This window comes from Doryrhamphus excisus, linkage group LG2 (genome assembly GCF_037039965.1).
Source record: "Doryrhamphus excisus strain RoL-2023G ecotype Guam linkage group LG2, RoL_Dexc_Guam_v1.1, whole genome shotgun sequence".
Taxonomy (NCBI): Eukaryota; Metazoa; Chordata; class Actinopteri; order Syngnathiformes; family Syngnathidae; genus Doryrhamphus; species Doryrhamphus excisus.
This window is the reverse complement of record NC_136358.1, coordinates 24,656,149-24,676,522: the sequence shown is the minus strand read 5'-3', so window position 1 is coordinate 24,676,522 and position 20,374 is coordinate 24,656,149. Positions and strand designations below refer to the sequence as shown.

Sequence of the window (20,374 nt, the reverse complement as noted above, 5' to 3'; positions counted from 1 at the left end):
CAGATGAACAACAAGGGCCATAAAGGTATTGCAGCTGAAGTGACAAATGATACAGATAGAAGATGTTTTAGATCTTATACGGAGTAAGTAGAGCTTCAAAATGCCAAAAGAAGAAATAGGAGTGAGAGAAAAAAAACGAGCAATTTATTGTAAACAAGCATTCAAGTGAAATGGGCTGTTCATCAGCTATCAAAAGTTAAAACTATACTGTATATCAAATTCCCCTAAAATAGAAAAAAAATGTTGGAAAAAGGAGTCAGTCATGGGTAGCTACACCATTCTTGTTCACCGACTGGAATGTTGATCCAGGTGAGGGAAGACTGCTTCATGGAGGGCATCCACTTCCCTTGCCATCCGTCCTTCCCCTCTGGAAGAAGTCTGCTCTCAGGCGGCCATTTTGGAGTGCAGTGTTGTCCTGATGAAAAACCCAGTCATTACCACGCAGACCAGGGCCTTCAGTCATGAGGGATGCCCCCTGCAACATCTCCACATAGCCAGCTGGAGCTCCATTGTTCCATGGCACCCCCTCCACTGTGCTGTGTGGAAAAAACATCTCAGGTGGGATCTCCTTGTCATGCCAGTAACGTTGGAAAGCCAAGAGTTTGGCTACTTAAGTTGAATGCTTTGTTTTTGTGTACCAGTGGTATTTCATCTTTTTGCATTTTAAAGCTCTACTGAGTAGAACTTCCTGCAAAAAAGAAATTCAAATTCTTACAATTTTTGCAGTTGGTTTAAAAATTGTGGTCGTCTTACATCAGCGCTGCAACATACATCAACACAAGCGCCTTGCAGACATGTTTTTCATAGCATTTACGTGTACGTTGCATGTACAGCCATCGTTGCCTACGTTAACAGTCACAGTTGGAGTTGCAGTGCATCTATAAACTTCAACTAAAATGATAGAAAAATATTATAACCCTGGAAAGTTGTTAGTGTTTATCACAGTGGCTTACACCTCACTAGGGGGAGACAAAGAGCAAGGAACTCACTCTAGTACATTACCAGTGCTGTAGTACCTTTTTAAATCATTAAGATTCTTATATGACATGTCATAGTAATAATGACAGTACAATAAACTTTTTATTTTCTGTATTTAATACTGTTTATTATTATTGTCACATTTTGTTTGTAGTCAGCTGGAAGAAATCCAAAGGTTCTACAGCCTTATAGTGGGTGTGTTCAAAGAATACAATGAAAGACTTGAATCCCACATGAGAACATTGCAAAGAAACTTAAGTGCCACATTGAATGAGAAAAGGTTTACATTGTATGCATACTGTATGTTTACCTGCAGTGAAACAAATGTATTAAGAGTCCCAGTGATCCCCAACCACAGAGCGCAATTTTCTCAAATTTAATATATATACATACCAGTCTTGGAAATATGTGACATTATGTTATTCAAAAAGTCATATACAGTTAGAAATCCCAGTGTTTCAATGAGTGTACTTTGTACACTTAATAGGTACACTCACTAGTTGTATATTCCTATATTTAAGTCATGCAACACAATTTACATTATTCAAGGTGAATTGACTCAATTGTTTGCATAGAAAGAGTAAATGGGTTAACAGTGAATGTCCAATGAGCACAAAGAAGGGGGTATCCAAAGTGCGGTCTGGGGGCCATTGTTGGCGATGTCTTTCTACTGTACCTTGTCCTTATTAATGGTCAAACCACAAACACAGCATAGCCTCCTGGAAACACTGACATGAAGCACGCCCAGTTACAAGAGTGGAGCATCGACTCATGACTGACACCTTTTCAACATTTCATTTCTATTGGACTTTATTAGGAATTAATCAGATATTCTTTAATGTGACATTGGCTATGAAGACATTGTAACTGGATCTTGGGTTTCCAATTTGCACCCAGAACCGTACTGAACACTAACATATGCACCGTATGGGATGGAAAGTGTTGTTTAAATGGTTTGGTAGACTGAATTCCAGAGCTAAACCGAATGGGGTTAGGCTGCATGCGTACACAAACATCATTATGTGAGGAAGAAACACTTACTTTGACTGTAAACAGCATTTTTCATGTGTTTACTCATTCCACCATCTGTGTTTATGGAGCCCTGTATCTTGGCAGATAAGTATCATTTGGTGGATAGATTTATGGGAATTATAGAAGATGAGTTACAAACTTTGTCACGACCAGTGTTAACTGGTGAGACACTGACTTTGGAGGGGGTTTTAATGATCTTTTTCAAAAATGATTTTTTAACAGGCCAAAGTAGTTATTTTTCATAGTCTTGATCAGAGTGGTCACGTGATGTTCCCGTTCCTGTGTTTTTAAGTTTCAGGAAGAAGAGAATAATTCACTTCTGTTTAAAAATGGCTTCATAATAGTCCTGTGATTATTTTTATTTAATTGTGTGTGTATATAATATATAGAGTAGGCATTTAGTTGAGTGGCACTTTTAATATCCAGTCTTATAAGATTAAAGACAGTATGCATTATCATATCATTAGCATCTCGTTGCAATAAATGACAATATTTTATTATTATCAGTGTGTTTTCCACCATAAAAATTGTATCTGGGCATTATAAAAAAGATTACATCGCTTATTTGATCATTAGAATAATATTTTATAAAGTACTTATAATTAATGAAAAATATTTTGAACTCAACCCGGCGACGAAAGGTTGGGTTTGTTTATTCTTCAAACGGAAGTTGTTACAATAAAGTTTGTTGGAAAAAAAATACCTTTACACGGCTGCCGTAAAGAAGTGAAAAAATATTTTGCGACAGTTTGGAATGGAAACAAATGTAGCTCCAAAGAAGTCTGAAGGCGATCTAGCGGCTGTATCCCCCGCACTTCCAGGTTTTTAAGGCTGGGATGTGTCGTTTGTCTTCCCGCTATCAAATGGTAGACCTTTGTTTCGAAGGTGTTCGTTGTGTTGTGACTTTCTGACGCGATGAGGAATAGCCAATAGGCCCATGTACGTAACGGATGTTGACGGAATCCACATTTGGGCTGTGTAGCCTATTTTTGTGGCTGTGGTGCGTTTTAATCTACATTTTTACAGCCTGTTGTTATTTTTTACTGGCGGGAACTGAATGCCACTCCTGAATGTGTCGCAACATCCTCGACACGCACAGGCAACAGGACCCTCTAGGGCGAGGAAATGAAGTACTTGCCTGGATGGTGGATACTATGAACCCGTAATGACGTGTATTATGTCTCTTTTGTGATGCTGTAATCTATTGCCGAATACTGGCAAGATCATTTACAGCTTTCCCCCCCACGCTGTTTTATTTTGAAAATCCTGTGCGGAAATCGTTCCTGTTCTTCTATGATTGACGTTGTCAGGAAGTGGGATGTGGCCAGATTGTATTTTTGCTGCTGTACAAGATATGAAAACCAGTGAATCAAGGACCACTGCTTCGTCGCAGGTGACAGCCGGGATTACGACACTGTTGCCGGACGTCACTACAGTTGCTGTCGGTGGTGGAAAGCAGCAAACGGAGCCATTGTTGTCGCTTACGTCTGGCCTGGGCCACTTTCCTAAAGATTTCACAACCTCACGCCCAAACATTTTATTGCAATTCCTCTATATCCAGACCGATTCTTGCGTGAAAAGTATGTGGATCCACACAGTGACATTTTGATTTTTATTGAGATTGCTCTTTGTTACAAATGTCAGCAAGGCATCATCACCAAATGATGATGAAGTCCACCTTAGCGCTGGGCAGACTGGAGCTGACTTCCAGCACTGTCACCATGACCTCCTGCATCTCCCCCGGTGGCGCCACCAAACAGAAGAGCGATCAGCGGCCAAAGGAACCGCAAGGCCCGGCTCACTTGAATGGATGCGTGCCGCTGTCACATCAGGTCGCCGGTCACAAGTATGGAGTCGATAAAGTGGGTGAGTAAATGCACTTAAACATATTTTCTATGTGTATGAATGACATAATGTGAATATGACAGCTTCTTCCGTAGTTTATGCATGACTGGGAAGTCACGTGGAAGATGACCTCTGCCATAGCCAATCAATTCTTTACATATTTGTACAATTATTACACAATGCGTGAATGTCCATCCAATTCACACTACTACAGCAGATATTAGCAATGGTTAACTGTTATCAAAAGTAATTTCAACCCAAAACGAAAGGGTTCTTTTTGACACATAATATGATGCCAACAAAGCTACATGGAAGTCACATGTATAGTAATAAAACAGCCATCAAAACAATCGGGCAGCAGCAGGAACAGGCTTGTGGTTCTGGGTTGTTTCTGAACCATCTTTCGATACCTTGTCCGATACCCCACCCCTCTGCAACGTTGCAGTTAATCCGCTTTCTATGACCACAACAGGTTGACCCTAGAGAGGATCCAGATAGCAAGGTGACGTTGAAACAATCTAAAACAGAGGTTTTAAACAAATTATCTCAACCTGGGACCCACATGGCTATGAAATCAGTTATCGACATGATCTTGAATCTATGTTGAATTGTCAACATTCGGTTCATTCGATAAATTGTCGGAATTCAATGTCCATTTATCATCAGTTTCACATTCTGCTAATATCGAAACAACATAGGCCAACATTATTTCAATTGTATTTAATTGTGAACAAAGAAACCACACCAACTTAAAAAAAATATCAATGTCATTTTAATGACAATAATGGGCAGAAATGGGCCTATTTAAAGGAGACCTTTTTCCACTTGTCTGACCTCTAAATGTTGTTTTTGTACACAACACAACATTTAAAACAACTCCAAAGCACCAGATATCAGATATTGAGGTTTGTGTCTTTGGAAGTGAGCCCTGAAAGAAGTTTAGGATGGTGCCGCACACTTGGTTTTACAGAGTTCTACTGACATCAGTGCAATCCAGATCTCCCTATGTGGGCTGCAGATTACCTGCACTCAGTAAACACGGACCGACGTATCCGGAAGTCCTCTGAAGCGCTTGAGAGTATGACCAATCACAGCGGAGTGGGCATGCCTGGAGGTTGGGGTGAGTGGAATAAATGAAACAGACCATTTCCATGGAAACGCTGCAGCAATCTGGAAGATCTAGAAAGCTTTCTATGAGGGCTATTGTGTGTAGCTGCTCTATAGGAGTCCACAACTCGATATAAAGCTGGAAATGAGCATCGCAGGTCCACTTTAATGCATTTCATAAAAATCTTAGAATAGCAGACACTCACTTTTTATTACAGAAATCAAACTCGTTCTTATTTCATTGCATTCCATTGCATTCCATTACATTTTCTACACTGCCTGATTGAATTAATTGCCATACTCAAACCTTCCTGTTAAGTAAAAACAGATATTTTCCTATGTGAACAACTGTGTAAAGTACTTCTCTTAATCTTGGCTACAGCTGAGACACCTTCCTGTCAGCCATGAGTCAGTGCTGAAGTTTTGGAAGAAAAAAAAAAGTTTCAACTCCCTGGTCATGAAATTGTATTGAACTGGAAATGGAACATCGGGTCCAGAGACGAGTACAGTGACTTCTGATCTTGGGTGACTGGCCACTTGGCAAACGGGGGTTTGACTTATCAGGGTGACTGAGTGCTGTCACTCATCATGAAAGTTGCTTAAATACCTGTGTAACTGTCAACTTACCCACAGGGCGTTTGGATGGGAAAATGTGTAAATAATGTAGTTATTACCGAAGAGGTCTTATAATAACTTGAGGAGTCTCAATGGAAGGCTTCCATCCACCCCTTATCCTCACTAGGGTCGTGGGTATGCTGGAGCCTATCCCAGCTGTCTTTGGGCGAGAGGCGGGGTACACCCTGGACTGGTTGCCAGCCAATCACAGGGCACATATAGACAAACAACCATTCACACTCACATTCATACCTATGGACAATTAGGATTTGAATGGAAAGCTCATTTAGTGAAAACATTGTACTCAGGTGAAAGATTTCTTCCAATGGATGCCCATTTAGAAGTCTTTCTTCATGTACACCACGTCCTTGTAGACGTATGTGGAGTCGCATTTGGTGGCAGAACTCCATGAAGGCATACATGTCGTCATTACAATGGTACGTCCGCGCTGTCGTCATCGCTGTCGGTCGACACATTACTCAAATAGAGGGTCTCTAAATGTGGAGATGTGATTCAGAAGCCTACGGAATGAGATGTCTTCTCTCTGTTAAAACATAGAAGCGTTCAGTTAACAATGTATTGACAGTAAGGCAGTAATCTTATCTCATTTTCTCTCAGGACTCAGTCCTGAATAATCATTAACAGTAGTCACACACAGTACATTGTAGTACTGGAGAGGTATTGTGCTATGTAGGCGTTGCTGTGTTGAACAAATACTGGAATCCTGTTCAGCCTGTATTGCTGCTGACTGAACACGATTGTGGTCACTCCTCCCGACAGCAGGTTTGGCCAGGTCATCACGCGAGTTGACCTGCATATACTGCATATTGTTCAAGTCTACTAAAACGGGAACTATGGGATTATGATGCAAGAGTGGCTCGGCCAAGGATCTTAATGTGCTTTTTAGCCACTTAGCCACTGCAAATAACCATTATTTTCTTCGTCCATTTATCTGAAGCTTGTTGTTAGGCCGGGGGTCGACAACCCTCCTATCAAATGAGTAATATATGGTATAGTAATATAGTATATTTGCTTTTTAGAAAAAAATGTATATAAAATCATTGATTAATTGTTGCAGCTCTACTTGGTCGTTTGTTTGGTCACCCGATGACAGGGGTCTCAAACTTGCGGCCCGCGGGCCAAATGCGGCCCGCGAGACGCTACTTTGAGGCCCCCACCTTGATACCAAAGTTTAATGTTGAAATGACAGCTTAAAGCTGTGTGCACACCGGACACAATTAACATGATTTTGCCCCCGCCCATACTGTTACCCTACCCTGTTAGCCCGCCCGGTTTTGCTTTGGATTAGCAATGAAGCTAAAGGCTTATGACGCTGGGTACAAATAAATGCAGGAAATGATTTGGAATAAAACGGAAAATAAGATAAAGCATCTCATCAAACATGTTGTTAAAGTTACGACGCTGCTCCCAGATGGAACTGAGTACGATGCTAACTTGCTAATTGGGTAAAATTATTAAGTTTCATTAATGTTCATGTTAAAGGTTAAATAACTGTTAATACTGTACATTTGAATCGAGAAAAAATAATTTCTCTACCAACTGTATGTGGTTTCTTATGTTTTTCTTATTTGCTTTTTTATTATTATTTTACTTATTTATTACTGATTGATTGATTTATTGTCTTTATTCTTAATTTGTTTACTTATTTTTTTAATCTTATTTTATGTATAGAAAAATTAAAATTAAGATATTTGAGAACAGTGGAATGTTTTATCAGATATTTTGGTGTGGAAAACCGGAACCAAAGTACTGAAAAAGTGTAGGGTATAGCAGAAGCAAAAGCATTGAAGATAGTTTTTTTTTTTTTTTATTGATTTTTAATAAATGCGTTTTTGTTTTTTTTTGAAAACCTGATGCGACCCAGAACCTAGCTCCGGTGACCCCCAGGTAAATTGAGTTTGAGACCCCTGCCCTATGAGGTGAGGTGAGCTTTGGGCAATGACTACTGCACCGATGGGTCATAGTCCTTTTTTATACCACACACAACTGTAATGGAAAGTGTCTTTTTCCGAGTACAAGATTTGAAAATAAGAGTTTCCATATAAACATGGAAGATTCTAAACAGGAAGTGCAAAGTCTATCTGTGGAGGTCCAAATATATGAGCGACTAGCCACCGAATAAGAAATGGAAGGGTAAACACTCGTGTCTTCAGTCAGATGCCCAACATGTATTAGACAATAGTATTGTCTATACCAGGGGTCGGGAACCTTTTTGGCAAAGAGAGCCATGAAGGCCAGATATTTTAAAATGTGTATCTGTGAGAGCCATATACATTTTTTTAAACATTGAATGCAATAATATGTGTGCATTTTTATGTAAGACCAACAGTTTTAGATAATGGGCTCTAATTACGTAGACCAGGCACACTACCCCACGCCAATGGGGTGTGGCCAGCACACTTTCGTGAGCAGCGCAGTGTCTAATAATAAATCAAATACTTGTTGCCATTAATGCAACTTCTGCTGCTGCATGGTTTTGCACCATACTCAGTATATTTCATTCTTTTGGCCATCTTTGCCAGAAGGCTTGGTTCTGCAGCTTTAGCTAGGTGACTATTTGACTAAAGGAGAAAAGTTTATATTTACATGTTGACATCTCAATGACCGAGGTACACTACCGCATTATCCAGTAATAATCGAGTTTTGGTGTTTGACCTGGAAAATATCATCAGGAAAGATAGATATCGTTGGCCGTATTGCAGCAGAATATAGATGGATGGATTAAAATGCATAAGAAAGTTGTTGATTTTGAATATTATTTTTAACAGTCATTTCTGTGATGGTTTACTTTAAAATGTTAGCAAAAATACATTTTTATTGTGGTAAGAAATGCTTGAGAGCCAGATACAGTCATCAAAAGAGCCCTACCTGGCTCCCGAGCCATAGGTTCCCTACCTCTGGTCTATACTATTGTCAATAGTTGGTCCCATCCCTTGGAATGGCTTGGATTTTGTGGTCACTGCTAATAGAACCTTCATTTGCAAAGCCATCAGCACTTTCATAGTAATAAATAACAGTTTGTTAGCACTTTGTTAGCACTTCCCTCTTTAAACTGATGGCCAAAATGCATAAATATCTGCATTGTATCTTCCCACACAGCCACCAGCTTGGCTGAAATGAAAATGTAGTTCTCATCGTAGGCGTAATCAGAGCAACTGAAACTTTAGAGGTGCTTGGTTCTCTTACCCCAGTAATAGTGTATATATATTATATTCGTCTGTATTAGCATTAAATCTTGACACAGCCTTTTGTAGTCACGTTCATACTTGCGTTACTCACTTGTGAATTTTGACTTTTTGTTGCAGGGATTCTGCAGCATCCAGACGGAACAGTCCTAAAGCAACTTCAGCCTCCACCCAGAGGACCAAGGGAGATGCAGTTTTACAGCATGGTATGAGGCACGGCCGTTAGTTTAACAAATTTATAGCTAAATTCTAATCATCTGACATCTCCATTACTTCAGAAATACTACTAATTGTTTATATACTGTGCTACACGCAAGTCAGAGAGGAAATGCGAGCTCTTTCTTTGGCAGGAGCCAATCATGAGCTATCGGTGCACTCACAACAACCTATTGGAAATCATTATATGCAACGGTATCACAATACACTGTTATCTTACAATAACACTAAATGCAATACACATCAACTTAACACTCAAAAGGTATACCTAGTTAATATAGAAATGTCTAACAAGGCGATTTAAAAATGGAAAAATATTTTAAATAATGCATTGCGCCCTAGCATTGCATTCATTCGAGCGCTGCAATGACGTCAGCCTCCCTCTGGGCTCCTCTGCCTCCCACTGGTGGACAGAGTCAGCATTGCAGCACCATTTTATAAGCTGCTTGCCTTCCAATGAAATACTTTCCTTAAACTTTAGTTGTTGTCCATTATTATTACTACTACTAAACTACGATCATTTATGAATACATTTTTTGAAAAAATGTGATAAAGTGAGGCGGCGAGGTGGCGGGGAACAACTTTATAGCTAATAGAATCCAAGCGGATTAAAAATCTGTCATACAAATGGTAGTTCAGACTTGAAATGTTGATTATTATTATTATTATTATTATTATTATTATTATTATTATTATTATTATTATTATGAAGAGAGCCATGGAAATGGATAAAGATCAGATTACATGATTGCTACATGCAGTAGTTGTTCAAACAAGCACACCTTTAGTTGTACAAGGCATTCAAATGAAAAAAAGAAATAGTGGGTGGTCCAATTTTTTTTTTCCCAAATTGACAAAATGTTTTTTTTTTAGCTTTTTTTTTTTAAAACTATATTTGGCCTTCGTTTTCATTTCTACTGTGATTTCTATTATATATCTATATGTCCCAGGTATATGCAGAGGACTGCTGTGACCCATGTCTTCTTCAGCTCCAGAACCATCTACCAAAATATTATGGAACCTGGTCCTCTCCTGATGCACCTCATGGTGAGACGAGGTTGTGTGTGTCTGTGTGCGCGCTTGTGGATGCATTTTAGTGCATGATAGACAATAAGAAGACTTATCTGATGATCATCTGCCACTATTAGTAAATATTAGTAATATTACTAAAGTAAGTTATTCAATAAGTAGTTGCAGCCTGCAAATTTTTAGGTGCTGTTTACGTTGGCACCAGAGTGCTAATAAGGTACAGAGTATTGATATTCATCTTCATATTTGTAGAATGCAAATAGAAACCAACAGTTGCTTTTGTACCCCAAAGCCACCACAAGTAATTCCTAATTCGTCTGTCACCGCCTCAGACCTGTACCTGAAGCTCGAGGATGTGACTCGACACTTTGTCAAGCCGTGCATCATGGATGTGAAGCTGGGCCAGCGGAGCTACGATCCATTCGCCTCACAGGAGAAAAGGGAGCAGCAGATCAGGAAGTACCCGCTAATGGAGGAGATAGGTTTCCTGGTCCTGGGTATGAGAGTGAGTATGACTTTAAGGATTATGTGTAATGTTACATTATGTAAACATGGAAGTATACTGCATGTTGGTACCTTCACAAGCCTTCTAGTAGGTTTCTAAATGATGAACGTGATTATAAGCCGTAAGTTAAAGACGCACTGTAACCCATCGTGTATACAGTCGGTGTCACTCGGTGTTCCCAGGTGAGACTTGAGATGTTTCTTTTTCCTGGAGTCCAGCTCTAGTCATGCTACATTTGATCAAATGTACTTCAGAATTGTCTGATCAAAACACAATCACTGCATAAGTCATGGCAGCGCGGCACGGCGGTCTAGTGGTTAGCGCGCACACCTCACAGCTAGGAGACCAGGGTTCAATTCCACCCTCGGCCATCTCTGTGTGGAGTTTGCATGTTCTCCCTGTGCATGCGTGGGTTTTCTCCCACATTCCAAAAACATGCTAGGTTAATTAGCAACTCCAAATTGTCCATAGGTATGAATGTGAGTGTGAATGGTTGTTTGTCTATATGTGCCCTGTGATTGGCTGGCGACCAGTCCAGGGTGTACCGAAGACAGCTGGGATAGGCTCCAGCAACCCCGCGACCCTCGTGAGGAAAAGCGGTAGAAAATGAATGAATGAATGAAAGTCATGGCAGCATACACATGAGTAACACCCTAAGCATTATGGGAACTGGAGTTTTTTTTAGCCACAAATTAGCCACATCAATGTTTAAGCTGCAGATTTCCAAGAATGTGGAAAAGGTAGTGGTTTATAGTCCAGAATTTCCTGTAGTCTACTTTGAGTCACACTACCGGGGCTGGTAGGGGTGCATCGTAATCCCGAATGTACACTTCCTCTTCCTGACTTCTGTACGCGTCTTCTGGCTTCATATAGCCGTGTAATTGGCCGGTAGGTGCCTGATACGTTGGCATTCTAAATAAAAGGTCGAGCAGCTTATCTGTTCAATTTCCCAATGCCTGAAATCCTGGCTTCACCTTGGAACAGCAATATCGTTTCTCTCGGTCCTTTTGTGTCCTTGCGTTCTTTCTCATAAAGTCAGGCTCAGAACACACAGTCACGCATCAAGATGTTGACTGGGTCCGCATGGGCCAGGCAGGCGTGGAAAACATCATTGTACATCTTATCTTTTGGAAAGGAAGCCAGTTAAGTAGTGGAACATCTACCAATCAGCTTTGTTTATACCAATATCATTTCCTGCTCATTTGAAGATATTCTTATTATACGGACATCAGATCTACTGGCATTCAACAGATGAACTGACATGGAGTTTTTTTTTTAGGGTGTTAGCATCTTTGCACATTGTAATCATTTATAATGTTCAACTTTTAAGACAGCTTCAACTTCTGTTTAAATATTTTAGAGGCATTTGGCTGAAGCAAAGTTGGAATTCATCAACAAGTGGCTGCACCTCATTTAATGATTAACACTGAGCTGAACAAAGGTGCATTTGTGGTTGAAACAGCATGGGTGATGAACATGATACGATGGATATGGCTTACTCGCACAAAACCAGTATCAAACTCGAGGCTGGAAGCATTTTATAAATAGTGGCGTGTCGCTCTGTGCAGTGGATTTCAGTCAAGAAAAGCCATGAACAAATTGTGGCTCTTTGTTCTCAGCAACACCTACCACCTACTAATCATCTGTCCCAAGCCAGCGAACATGCGGTTTGGAGAACAGAATGTCAACATTATCCCCTTTTTTCACCGGATGACCTGCAGCGTTTAGTTCAACTTGAATCAATCGGTTGTCCGTAAGAGTCCGTAAACACAAGTACAATGGCTACACCACCTCATGAGCAAGAAGAATATGAAGACCAGGCTGGGAAGTACAGAAATGAGCCTCAAAAATGAATCATTTGCTTTAAAAAAAAAAAACAAAAAAATACATATTTTAACTCATAATTTAAATTTTCCTCATTAGTTTAGTTTAGTTTAGTGTTGCAATTTGTTTTAAAATATGGGAATAAAGTCATGAAATTACAAAAAGATTGAAAGTTGAAATATTTGAAAATAAAATAAAACAGCAGTAGAAATTGAAAAAAAAACAGCTGTAAGTTTATAAGAAGAAAGTCAAAATATTAAGAAAAAAAATCAAAATATTAAGAAAAAATTTGACTTTTTTTCTTAATATTTTGACTTTTTTTCTTAATTTTCAATTTCTACTGCTATTTTATTTTCAAATATTTCAACTTTCAATCTTTTTGTAATTTCATGACTTTATTCCCATATTTCTTATAAGAAAGTCAAAATATTAAGAAAAAAGTCAATTTTTTCTTAATATTTTGACTTTCTTCTTATAAACTTACAGCTGTTTTTTTTTCAATTTCCACTGCTGTTTTATTTTATTTTCAAATATTTCAACTTTCAATCTTTTTGTAATTTCATGACTTTATTCCCATATTTCTTATAAGAAGAAAGTGAAAATATTAAGAAAAAAAGTGAAAATATTAAGAAAAAAGTCAATTTTTTTTCTCAATATTTTGACTTTCTTTTCTTAATGTTTTTGACTTTCTTATAAACTTACAGCTGTTTTTTTTAATTTCTACTGCTGTTTTATTTTATTTTCAAATATTTCAACTTTTAATCTTTTTGTAATTTCATGACTTTATTCCCATATTTCCTATAAGAAGAAAGTCAAAATATTAAGAAAAAAAGTGACTTTTTTTCTTAATATTTTGACTTTTTCTTAATATTTTTGACTTTCTTATAAACTTACAGCTGTTTTTTTTATTTCTACTGCTGTTTTATTTTATTTTCAAATATTTCAACTTTCAATCTTTTTGTAATTTCATGACTTTATTCCCATATTTTAAAACAAATTGCAACACTTTTGACACCCCTGTTTTGTTTTTTTTTCTTTACAGCTCACACAATGTTTCTGTCATCAAATGCTGATGTTTACAAAGTACATAAAAACTGTTAAATCTGATCTTTATAGTAGACGGGCTCAGTGTTGCCAAGGTTAATTATTGATTTGCTAAAAGTCCGCTGTGATGATGTATGTGAGAGTATCCTAACCAATGCAACCCTATAACTCACACCAGAGGTTTGACTTCCTGTTGATACCGCAGTTATAATATTCCACCGTTAGATGTCGCCCTACACCACTGTTGTTGGAGTCCCTTTCAAAAAGCAACACGTGGAAAACAGACAATTTCAACCATGTCTTCATCAAAGTGTTTTTGTTTTGAAAATATCATGTAAATAACCTAAATGTCATTCATTTTCTGTCAGGTTTACAAGCTTTGCAGTGACACGTATGACACGTTTGACCAGCATTATGGGAGGAGACTGCTGAAGGACACCATTAAAGATGGTATGTTGTCCTGACTAATGCATACTTACTACTACAATAGTGATATAACATTCGGCCATTTTTAGTCTGTAAAATGTTACAAATGATTAGAATTACACAGAAAATACATTTAGAACACAGATCTCACCTCTTCACAAAATGACACCAACCACACAGGTATTTAATAATTCGTGTTTGACTGATGGGTTCACCGTAAAGGCTCGACTGCACATTGCCAAAAGCTCAACTCCACAACACAACTGACAAACATCAAGTGATGCAGAACCTTTGCTACTTAGTATTCTTTAGATGTTTGTCACACCTCAACACCTCAATGTTTCAGATCATCAAACAAATGTAAATATTAGTCCATGACAACACAACTCAACACCTTTTTAAATCAAACTTTTATTGTGAAAGGAGAAAAACTCCAAAGCTTCATGTCCCTGTGTGAAAAAGTTATGCCCCCCCCTTTAGTAGATCTTTAGTAGACAGCAGAATTCATGGTTCCATTTATCACAGCAAGTCTTCCAGGTCCTGAAGCAGCAAAACAGCCCCAGACCATCACACTACCACCACCATATTTTACTCTTGCTATGATGTTCTTTATCTGAAATGCAGCCTTACTTTTACGATTACAGATGTAATGGGACACTCACCTTCCAACATGTTCAACTCTTTTCTGGTCAGACCACTGAGTATTTTCCCAAAGGTCCTGAAGCAGCAAAACAGCCCCAGACCATCACACTACCACCACCATATTTTACTCTTGCTGTGATGTTCTTTATCTGAAATGCAGCCTTACGTTTACTATTACAGATGTAATGGGGCACTCACCTTCCTACCCAGGTCCTGAAGCAGCAAAACAGCTCCAGACCATCACACTACCACCACCATATTTTACTCTTGCTATGATCTTCTTTATCTGAAATGCAGCCTTACATTTACGATTACAGATGTAATGGGACACTCACCTTCCAACATGTTCAACTCTTTTCTGGCCAGACCACTGAGTATTTTCCCAAAGGTCCTGAAACAGCAAAACATCCCCAGACCATCACACTACCACCACCATATTTTACTCTTGCTATGATGTTCTTTATCTGAAATGCAGCCTTACCTTTACGATTACAGATGTAATAGGACACTCCCCTTCCTACCCAGGTCCTGAAGCAACAAAACAGCCCCAGAACATCACACTACTACCACCATATTTTACTCTTGCTATGATGTTCTTTATCTGAAATGCAGCCTTACTTTTACAATTACAGATGTAATGGGACACTCACCTTCCAACATGTTCAACTCTTTTCTGGTCAGACAACTGAGTATTTTCCCAAAGGTCCTGAAGCAGCAAAACAGCCCCAGACCATCACACTACCACCACCATATTTTACTCTTGCTATGATGTTCTTTATTTGAAATGCAGCCTTACCTTTACGATTACAGATGTAATGGGACACTCCCCTTCCTACCCAGGTCCTGAAGCAACAAAACAGCCCCAGAACATCACACTACCACCACCATATTTTACTCTTGCTATGATGTTCTTTATCTGAAATGCAGCCTTACTTTTACAATTACAGATGTAATGGGACACTCACCTTCCAACATGTTCAACTCTTTTCTGGTCGGACAACTGAGTATTTTCCCAAAGGTCCTAAAGCAGCAAAACAGCCCCAGACCATCACACTACCACCAACCATATTTTACTCTTGCTATGATGTTCTTTATCTGAAATGCAGCCTTACCTTTACGATTACAGATGTAATGGGACACTCCCCTTCCTACCCAGGTCCTGAAGCAACAAAACAGCCCCAGAACATCACACTACCACCACCATATTTTACTCTTGCTATGATGTTCTTTATCTGAAATGCAGCCTTACTTTTACAATTACAGATGTAATGGGACACTCACCTTCCAACATGTTCAACTCTTTTCTGGTCGGACAACTGAGTATTTTCCCAAAGGTCCTAAAGCAGCAAAACAGCCCCAGACCATTACACTACCACCACCATATTTTACTTTTGCTATGATGTTCTTTATCTGAAATGCAGTGGTCATCAAGGTAAAATGGAGACCAGCCTTAGTGTTCTTTTGTTCAGCAATGGAAACTCTGCCATGCAGGCAGTTTTTGCTCCCGAGTGTCTTTCTTATGGTGGAGTCATGAACACTGACCTTAACTGAGGCAAGTGAGGCCTGCAGTTCTTTGGATGTTGCTGTGGGGTCTTTTGTGACCTCTCGAATTGGTTGGCCGGCCACTGGTGGGAAGGTTCACCACTCTTCCATATTTTCACCATTTGTGGATAATGGCTCCTACTGTGGTTTGCTGGAGTCCCAAACTCCCAAACCAAGAAATGGCTTTATAACCTTTTTTCCAGATTGATAGATCTCAATTCATCTCAGTTAACTTGAGATTTAATAACAAAAGTTTGAATCAAAAAGTGCATTTTGTGTTCAGTTATTGCCGTTGATTAATATTTACATTTGTTTGATGATGTGAAACAAATGACAAATAAGAAATCAGGAAGGGGCAAAAAACTTTTTTTAGACCACTGAATGTGATTTGGGTGTGAGGATATCTGATTCAATGTTATCTATTTCACCTGGACACCATTACTCATTCTTTCATCACTTCAAGTATTAGTGTAAATCCTGGCCAACCAAGGAAATCTATTCTTCTCTCGTCCAGGCTTGGCTAAATTCTTCCACAACGGAGTTTGTCTGAGGAAGGACGCCGTGGCGGCCAGCTTCCGCAGAGTGCAAAATATCCTCCGCTGGTTTGAGTCTCAGCGTCAGTTGGCCTTCTACGCCAGCTCCCTTCTTTTTGTCTATGAGGGTTTCCCCTCTTCTGTCACCTCAAGCGCCTTTTCCTCGCTCTTCAAACCCCCAGTCAGCCCAACGGCGGACGGGAGGAATTGGGATGCGGAGGACGAAGCGAGACTGGAAATGGGGGGCAAGGAAGAAGAAATGGCAGAGTACAACAATAACTTTCAGGTTACGGTGGCCTGTGATTGCAGCCTGGACTCCATTTACACCAATCACAGGAAAGGTGGCGGCCATCATTGTGCTAAGAACATATTGCTTCATGGCAACAGTGGAGATGATGGCACTTTGGGGACAACAGCAGGCCAAGCACTCTCTGGAGAGAAACCGCCCGAGCTCCGTGAGCAAGACAACTCCACATGGTTGTCCCGGCAACCACCAAACGGAAACGGTAATAAATCCCAACTGGAAGGAAAAGTGCAGGGTAGCGCGGAGGAGAAGAGCAGCAGGACAGAAGAGGACATAATGCGAGGACAAGGAGGAGGAGGAGACGCAGCAGAGTTCAGCCAAGGAGATGCAGACGTGGAGGTGAAGATGATCGACTTTGCGCACGTTTTCCCCAGCGAGAGCCTGGATCACGGCTACATCTACGGCCTCAAGCATCTACTGACTGTCTTGGAGCAGATCCTTTGTGATGATGTTTAGACTTCTCCTGATCTACTGAAAGTCGACCACTGACTCCTCCTACCCATCCGCTCTCCCTCGTGAATCTTGGAAGGACCCGCCACTGTCGTCATCTCACCTGTGCGTTGTTATTCCGAACAAAAGTCACTGAGGCTGACGGTTGTGTTGATCTCCATGCACGTCCCATGAAGGTGTTCAGTCGGGTTTGTTGACGCTCCAAAACGTGAGTCCATTTGCAATACACTGGATATGACAAATCTATTTTTATATCATGGCCACTAAAAACTCTTTTTTTGTTGCATATCAGAACATCTCACATCGTGATTGAGCCAGAGATTTTCTTACCATCTCGAACTACTTGATGATACTTATGGCAGTCTTAGCTTTTGGACTTGATGCTTGTGAGGATGCTGAGAGACAAGCGTTGACTTCACATTTTCTCGTTTTCTTTCGAACCATCGCTTCATGGTACGACACTACATTTCTACAACTCTAATTGCGATTAATTGTGTTTTGTTCATAGTTAACTCATAATTAAAGTGGTTAATTTCAAGTTGTTACTGATTATCATTGGCGCTGTCCGTCGATTAAAAGTTTAGTCAGGTTTTGCATAGTTAACTCATAATTAATCTCATAGTTTTTTATCTATAATAAGTGTACCTTTTTAAGGATTTACAAGTTTTTAATGCAACATGCGACTGGATAATATTTTTGCTAATTTGTGTTTATTAAACATGTTTTTTTTTAACTAGCTCAACACAGGATGGACCACAATGTATAAGAAACAGACACAATTGGTAAAGTAAACTGGCCATCACTCAAGCAAATAATCTGACAGAATAGAATTCTATGTAATTATATATTATAAATATAATATAGGGCGGTCTAGTGGTTAGTGCGCAGACCTCACAGCTAGGAGAAAAGGGTTCAATTCCACCCTCGGCCATCTCTGTGTGGAGTTTGCATGTTCTCCCCCGTGCATGCGTGGGTTTTCTCCGGGTACTCCGGTTTCCTCCCACATTCCAAAAACATGCTAGGTTAATTGGCCACTCCAAATTGTCCATAGGTATGAATGTGAGTGTGAATGGTTGTTGGTCTATATGTGCCCTGTGATTGGCTGGCGACCAGTCCAGGGTGTACCCCGCCTCTCGCCCGAAGACAGCTGCGATAGGCTCCCTCCAAATAGCTGTCTTGGGCTCTGCCTGCTGCTGCCTAGCAGCTCATAGACCAAATTTTTAGCTTGCTAAAAATTTAGTAACAATGGCAGTCGTTCCAGACTCCACATGAAGTGTACCCATGCGCCCGACATATTATTGTGTGAGTGGGGCCTCTGTGTCCAATCAGATTGCTCTTATGGCATAGTCTCGTAATATCCAGATTGTAGTCCTCATTTAAGTTGTTTTTAAACACGAGTACAGCGGCACTGTCTCTCAGCATTCACTCACTCTAGTTCTTTGGTTTAGTCACAGCAACACTTAAGAAAATGAATTGTATATATATAATAATCTCACACAGCTAGACTATCTCAACTGGATTTTCCTCCTTGCAAGTTTACAGTGTATTTTGAAACGCCGAGCAAAACATCAGCTGGATTCAAGCGTGATTTCTTGAAGCCTTGAAGCCACACACTTTACTGCCGGGGCATCACGTCAGCCACCTTATTTTATTTGTACACTTTCACTTGTGTTGTCGCTTCGTGTGTATGTTGAATCCAGTGTCAACAGGGAACTGACTCAGGTAAATGAATGGAAAAAAAAAAAAAGAATGCATCATTAATATTAACATTGTGATGGCATCATATAGAGCGTATGTTTTTAAATATTCCATATGTGCCGACTGCCTGTGCTTTTTGTTTTCTTCTGCTTCCTGGTATTTGCAACCTTAGACACTCCCGTGTTATTCTTTACAAGAGATGCTAAAATCTTAGTTTGCGGGGCTGCATGCTCCCTCACCATTTTGCTGGTTGAACACCACTCCCTCACTCCATTGTGGTTTCTCAAAAATTTCATGGTTGCCTATGGCCAGCAAAAATATTGAAAGGCAAAACATGGAGTATTACCTTACATTACCTAAAGTTCTCCTCACATTCAGTGAGGAAGTGGTACTTTGTTGGTTTCTTACTTTGCCCTGTTTCCCCACTCATTTCCAACCCCTTTCTTAAGTTTAGGATAAATAAAGTGGAGGTTAACCTGTTAGCTCGATAGCCTACTATGCATACATATATACATATACATATTCTGTTCAAGATGTTACACTAACAATGAACTCCCCCTGGTGTAAAGGTGAATGTCGGGGTTTTATGACGCGTATAGGTCTCTAATAATACATATTTAAACAGGTTTTCAATGCTAACTATGAAAATAATCCATTTATTAATATTGAAATGTACTTTTCACGGTCAGGTCTAGAACCAATTAACGGTGACGTACAATTAAGGACTGTACCATTGTTGATGGGATATAATGATGTGGTTTTGTTGTCCTAAAGTGGAGAATGAGGTCCAACTGTGTGAATTTCTAACCCAGATGTAGCGAACGCTAGCTGGTAAGACCACAGCTGCCAAAGTCAAGCTTCATGTTTGGAGTGAAGAACTGAAGTGCTGCTTAGTGAACGGAGAATGAAGGTAGACAGTCATTGAATGTTTTGGGGTTTTGTTGATTGGGGACATAGTACAGGGTCAGGCACATTTGTAGGTTAAATAAAAGGCAAATAAAGTAAAACAAAAAAAAGTGTTTTTATTTTTGTTTTAAAAATGAAATCAGTTCCAGTAGCTCTGAAGTTGGTAACCATAACAAGATGTTTCCAGCTGCTACAGGATCATGTCTACCAAGACTGAAGTGCAAACGGAACGCTCGTTGTGTTGCAGTTACAGATTTGTTAGCTTTGATAAACGTTTTCACAATGAAAGCGCCATGCTTACCAGTCCAATTATTGGCAGCAACTGAAAAAGAAACCAAAAACATCGGCAAAATGGCATTATATGTACTTTTTGAAAAGAAAATCACTTTTTGGTTTTACTTTATTTGCCTTTTATTTAACCTAAAAAATGTGTTAGATGATTTTGCCTGACCCTGTATAAAAACAAAGTGGA

General features: G+C 39.6%; 1 protein-coding gene across 2 annotated transcripts; it reads left to right on the top strand.

Moving 5' to 3' along the window:
* The first annotated feature begins 2,729 nt into the window (after window positions 1-2,729).
* ipmkb (inositol polyphosphate multikinase b) lies at window positions 2,730-18,423 on the top strand. Of its 2 annotated transcripts, XM_078788892.1 has the most exons (7): window positions 2,745-2,876; window positions 3,404-3,876; window positions 8,904-8,989; window positions 9,950-10,046; window positions 10,361-10,533; window positions 13,770-13,851; window positions 16,526-18,423. In XM_078788892.1, the coding sequence occupies exons 2-7, from the start codon at window positions 3,648-3,650 to the stop codon at window positions 17,302-17,304; spliced, it is 1,446 nt and encodes a 481-aa protein (XP_078645018.1). In that variant the 5' UTR covers window positions 2,745-2,876; window positions 3,404-3,647; the 3' UTR covers window positions 17,305-18,423. The 2 variants fall into 2 exon arrangements, with proteins under 2 accessions (XP_057917330.2, XP_078645018.1); XM_058061347.2 differs by having other exon boundaries at window positions 2,730-3,876.
* Window positions 18,424-20,374: the final 1,951 nt, after the last annotated feature.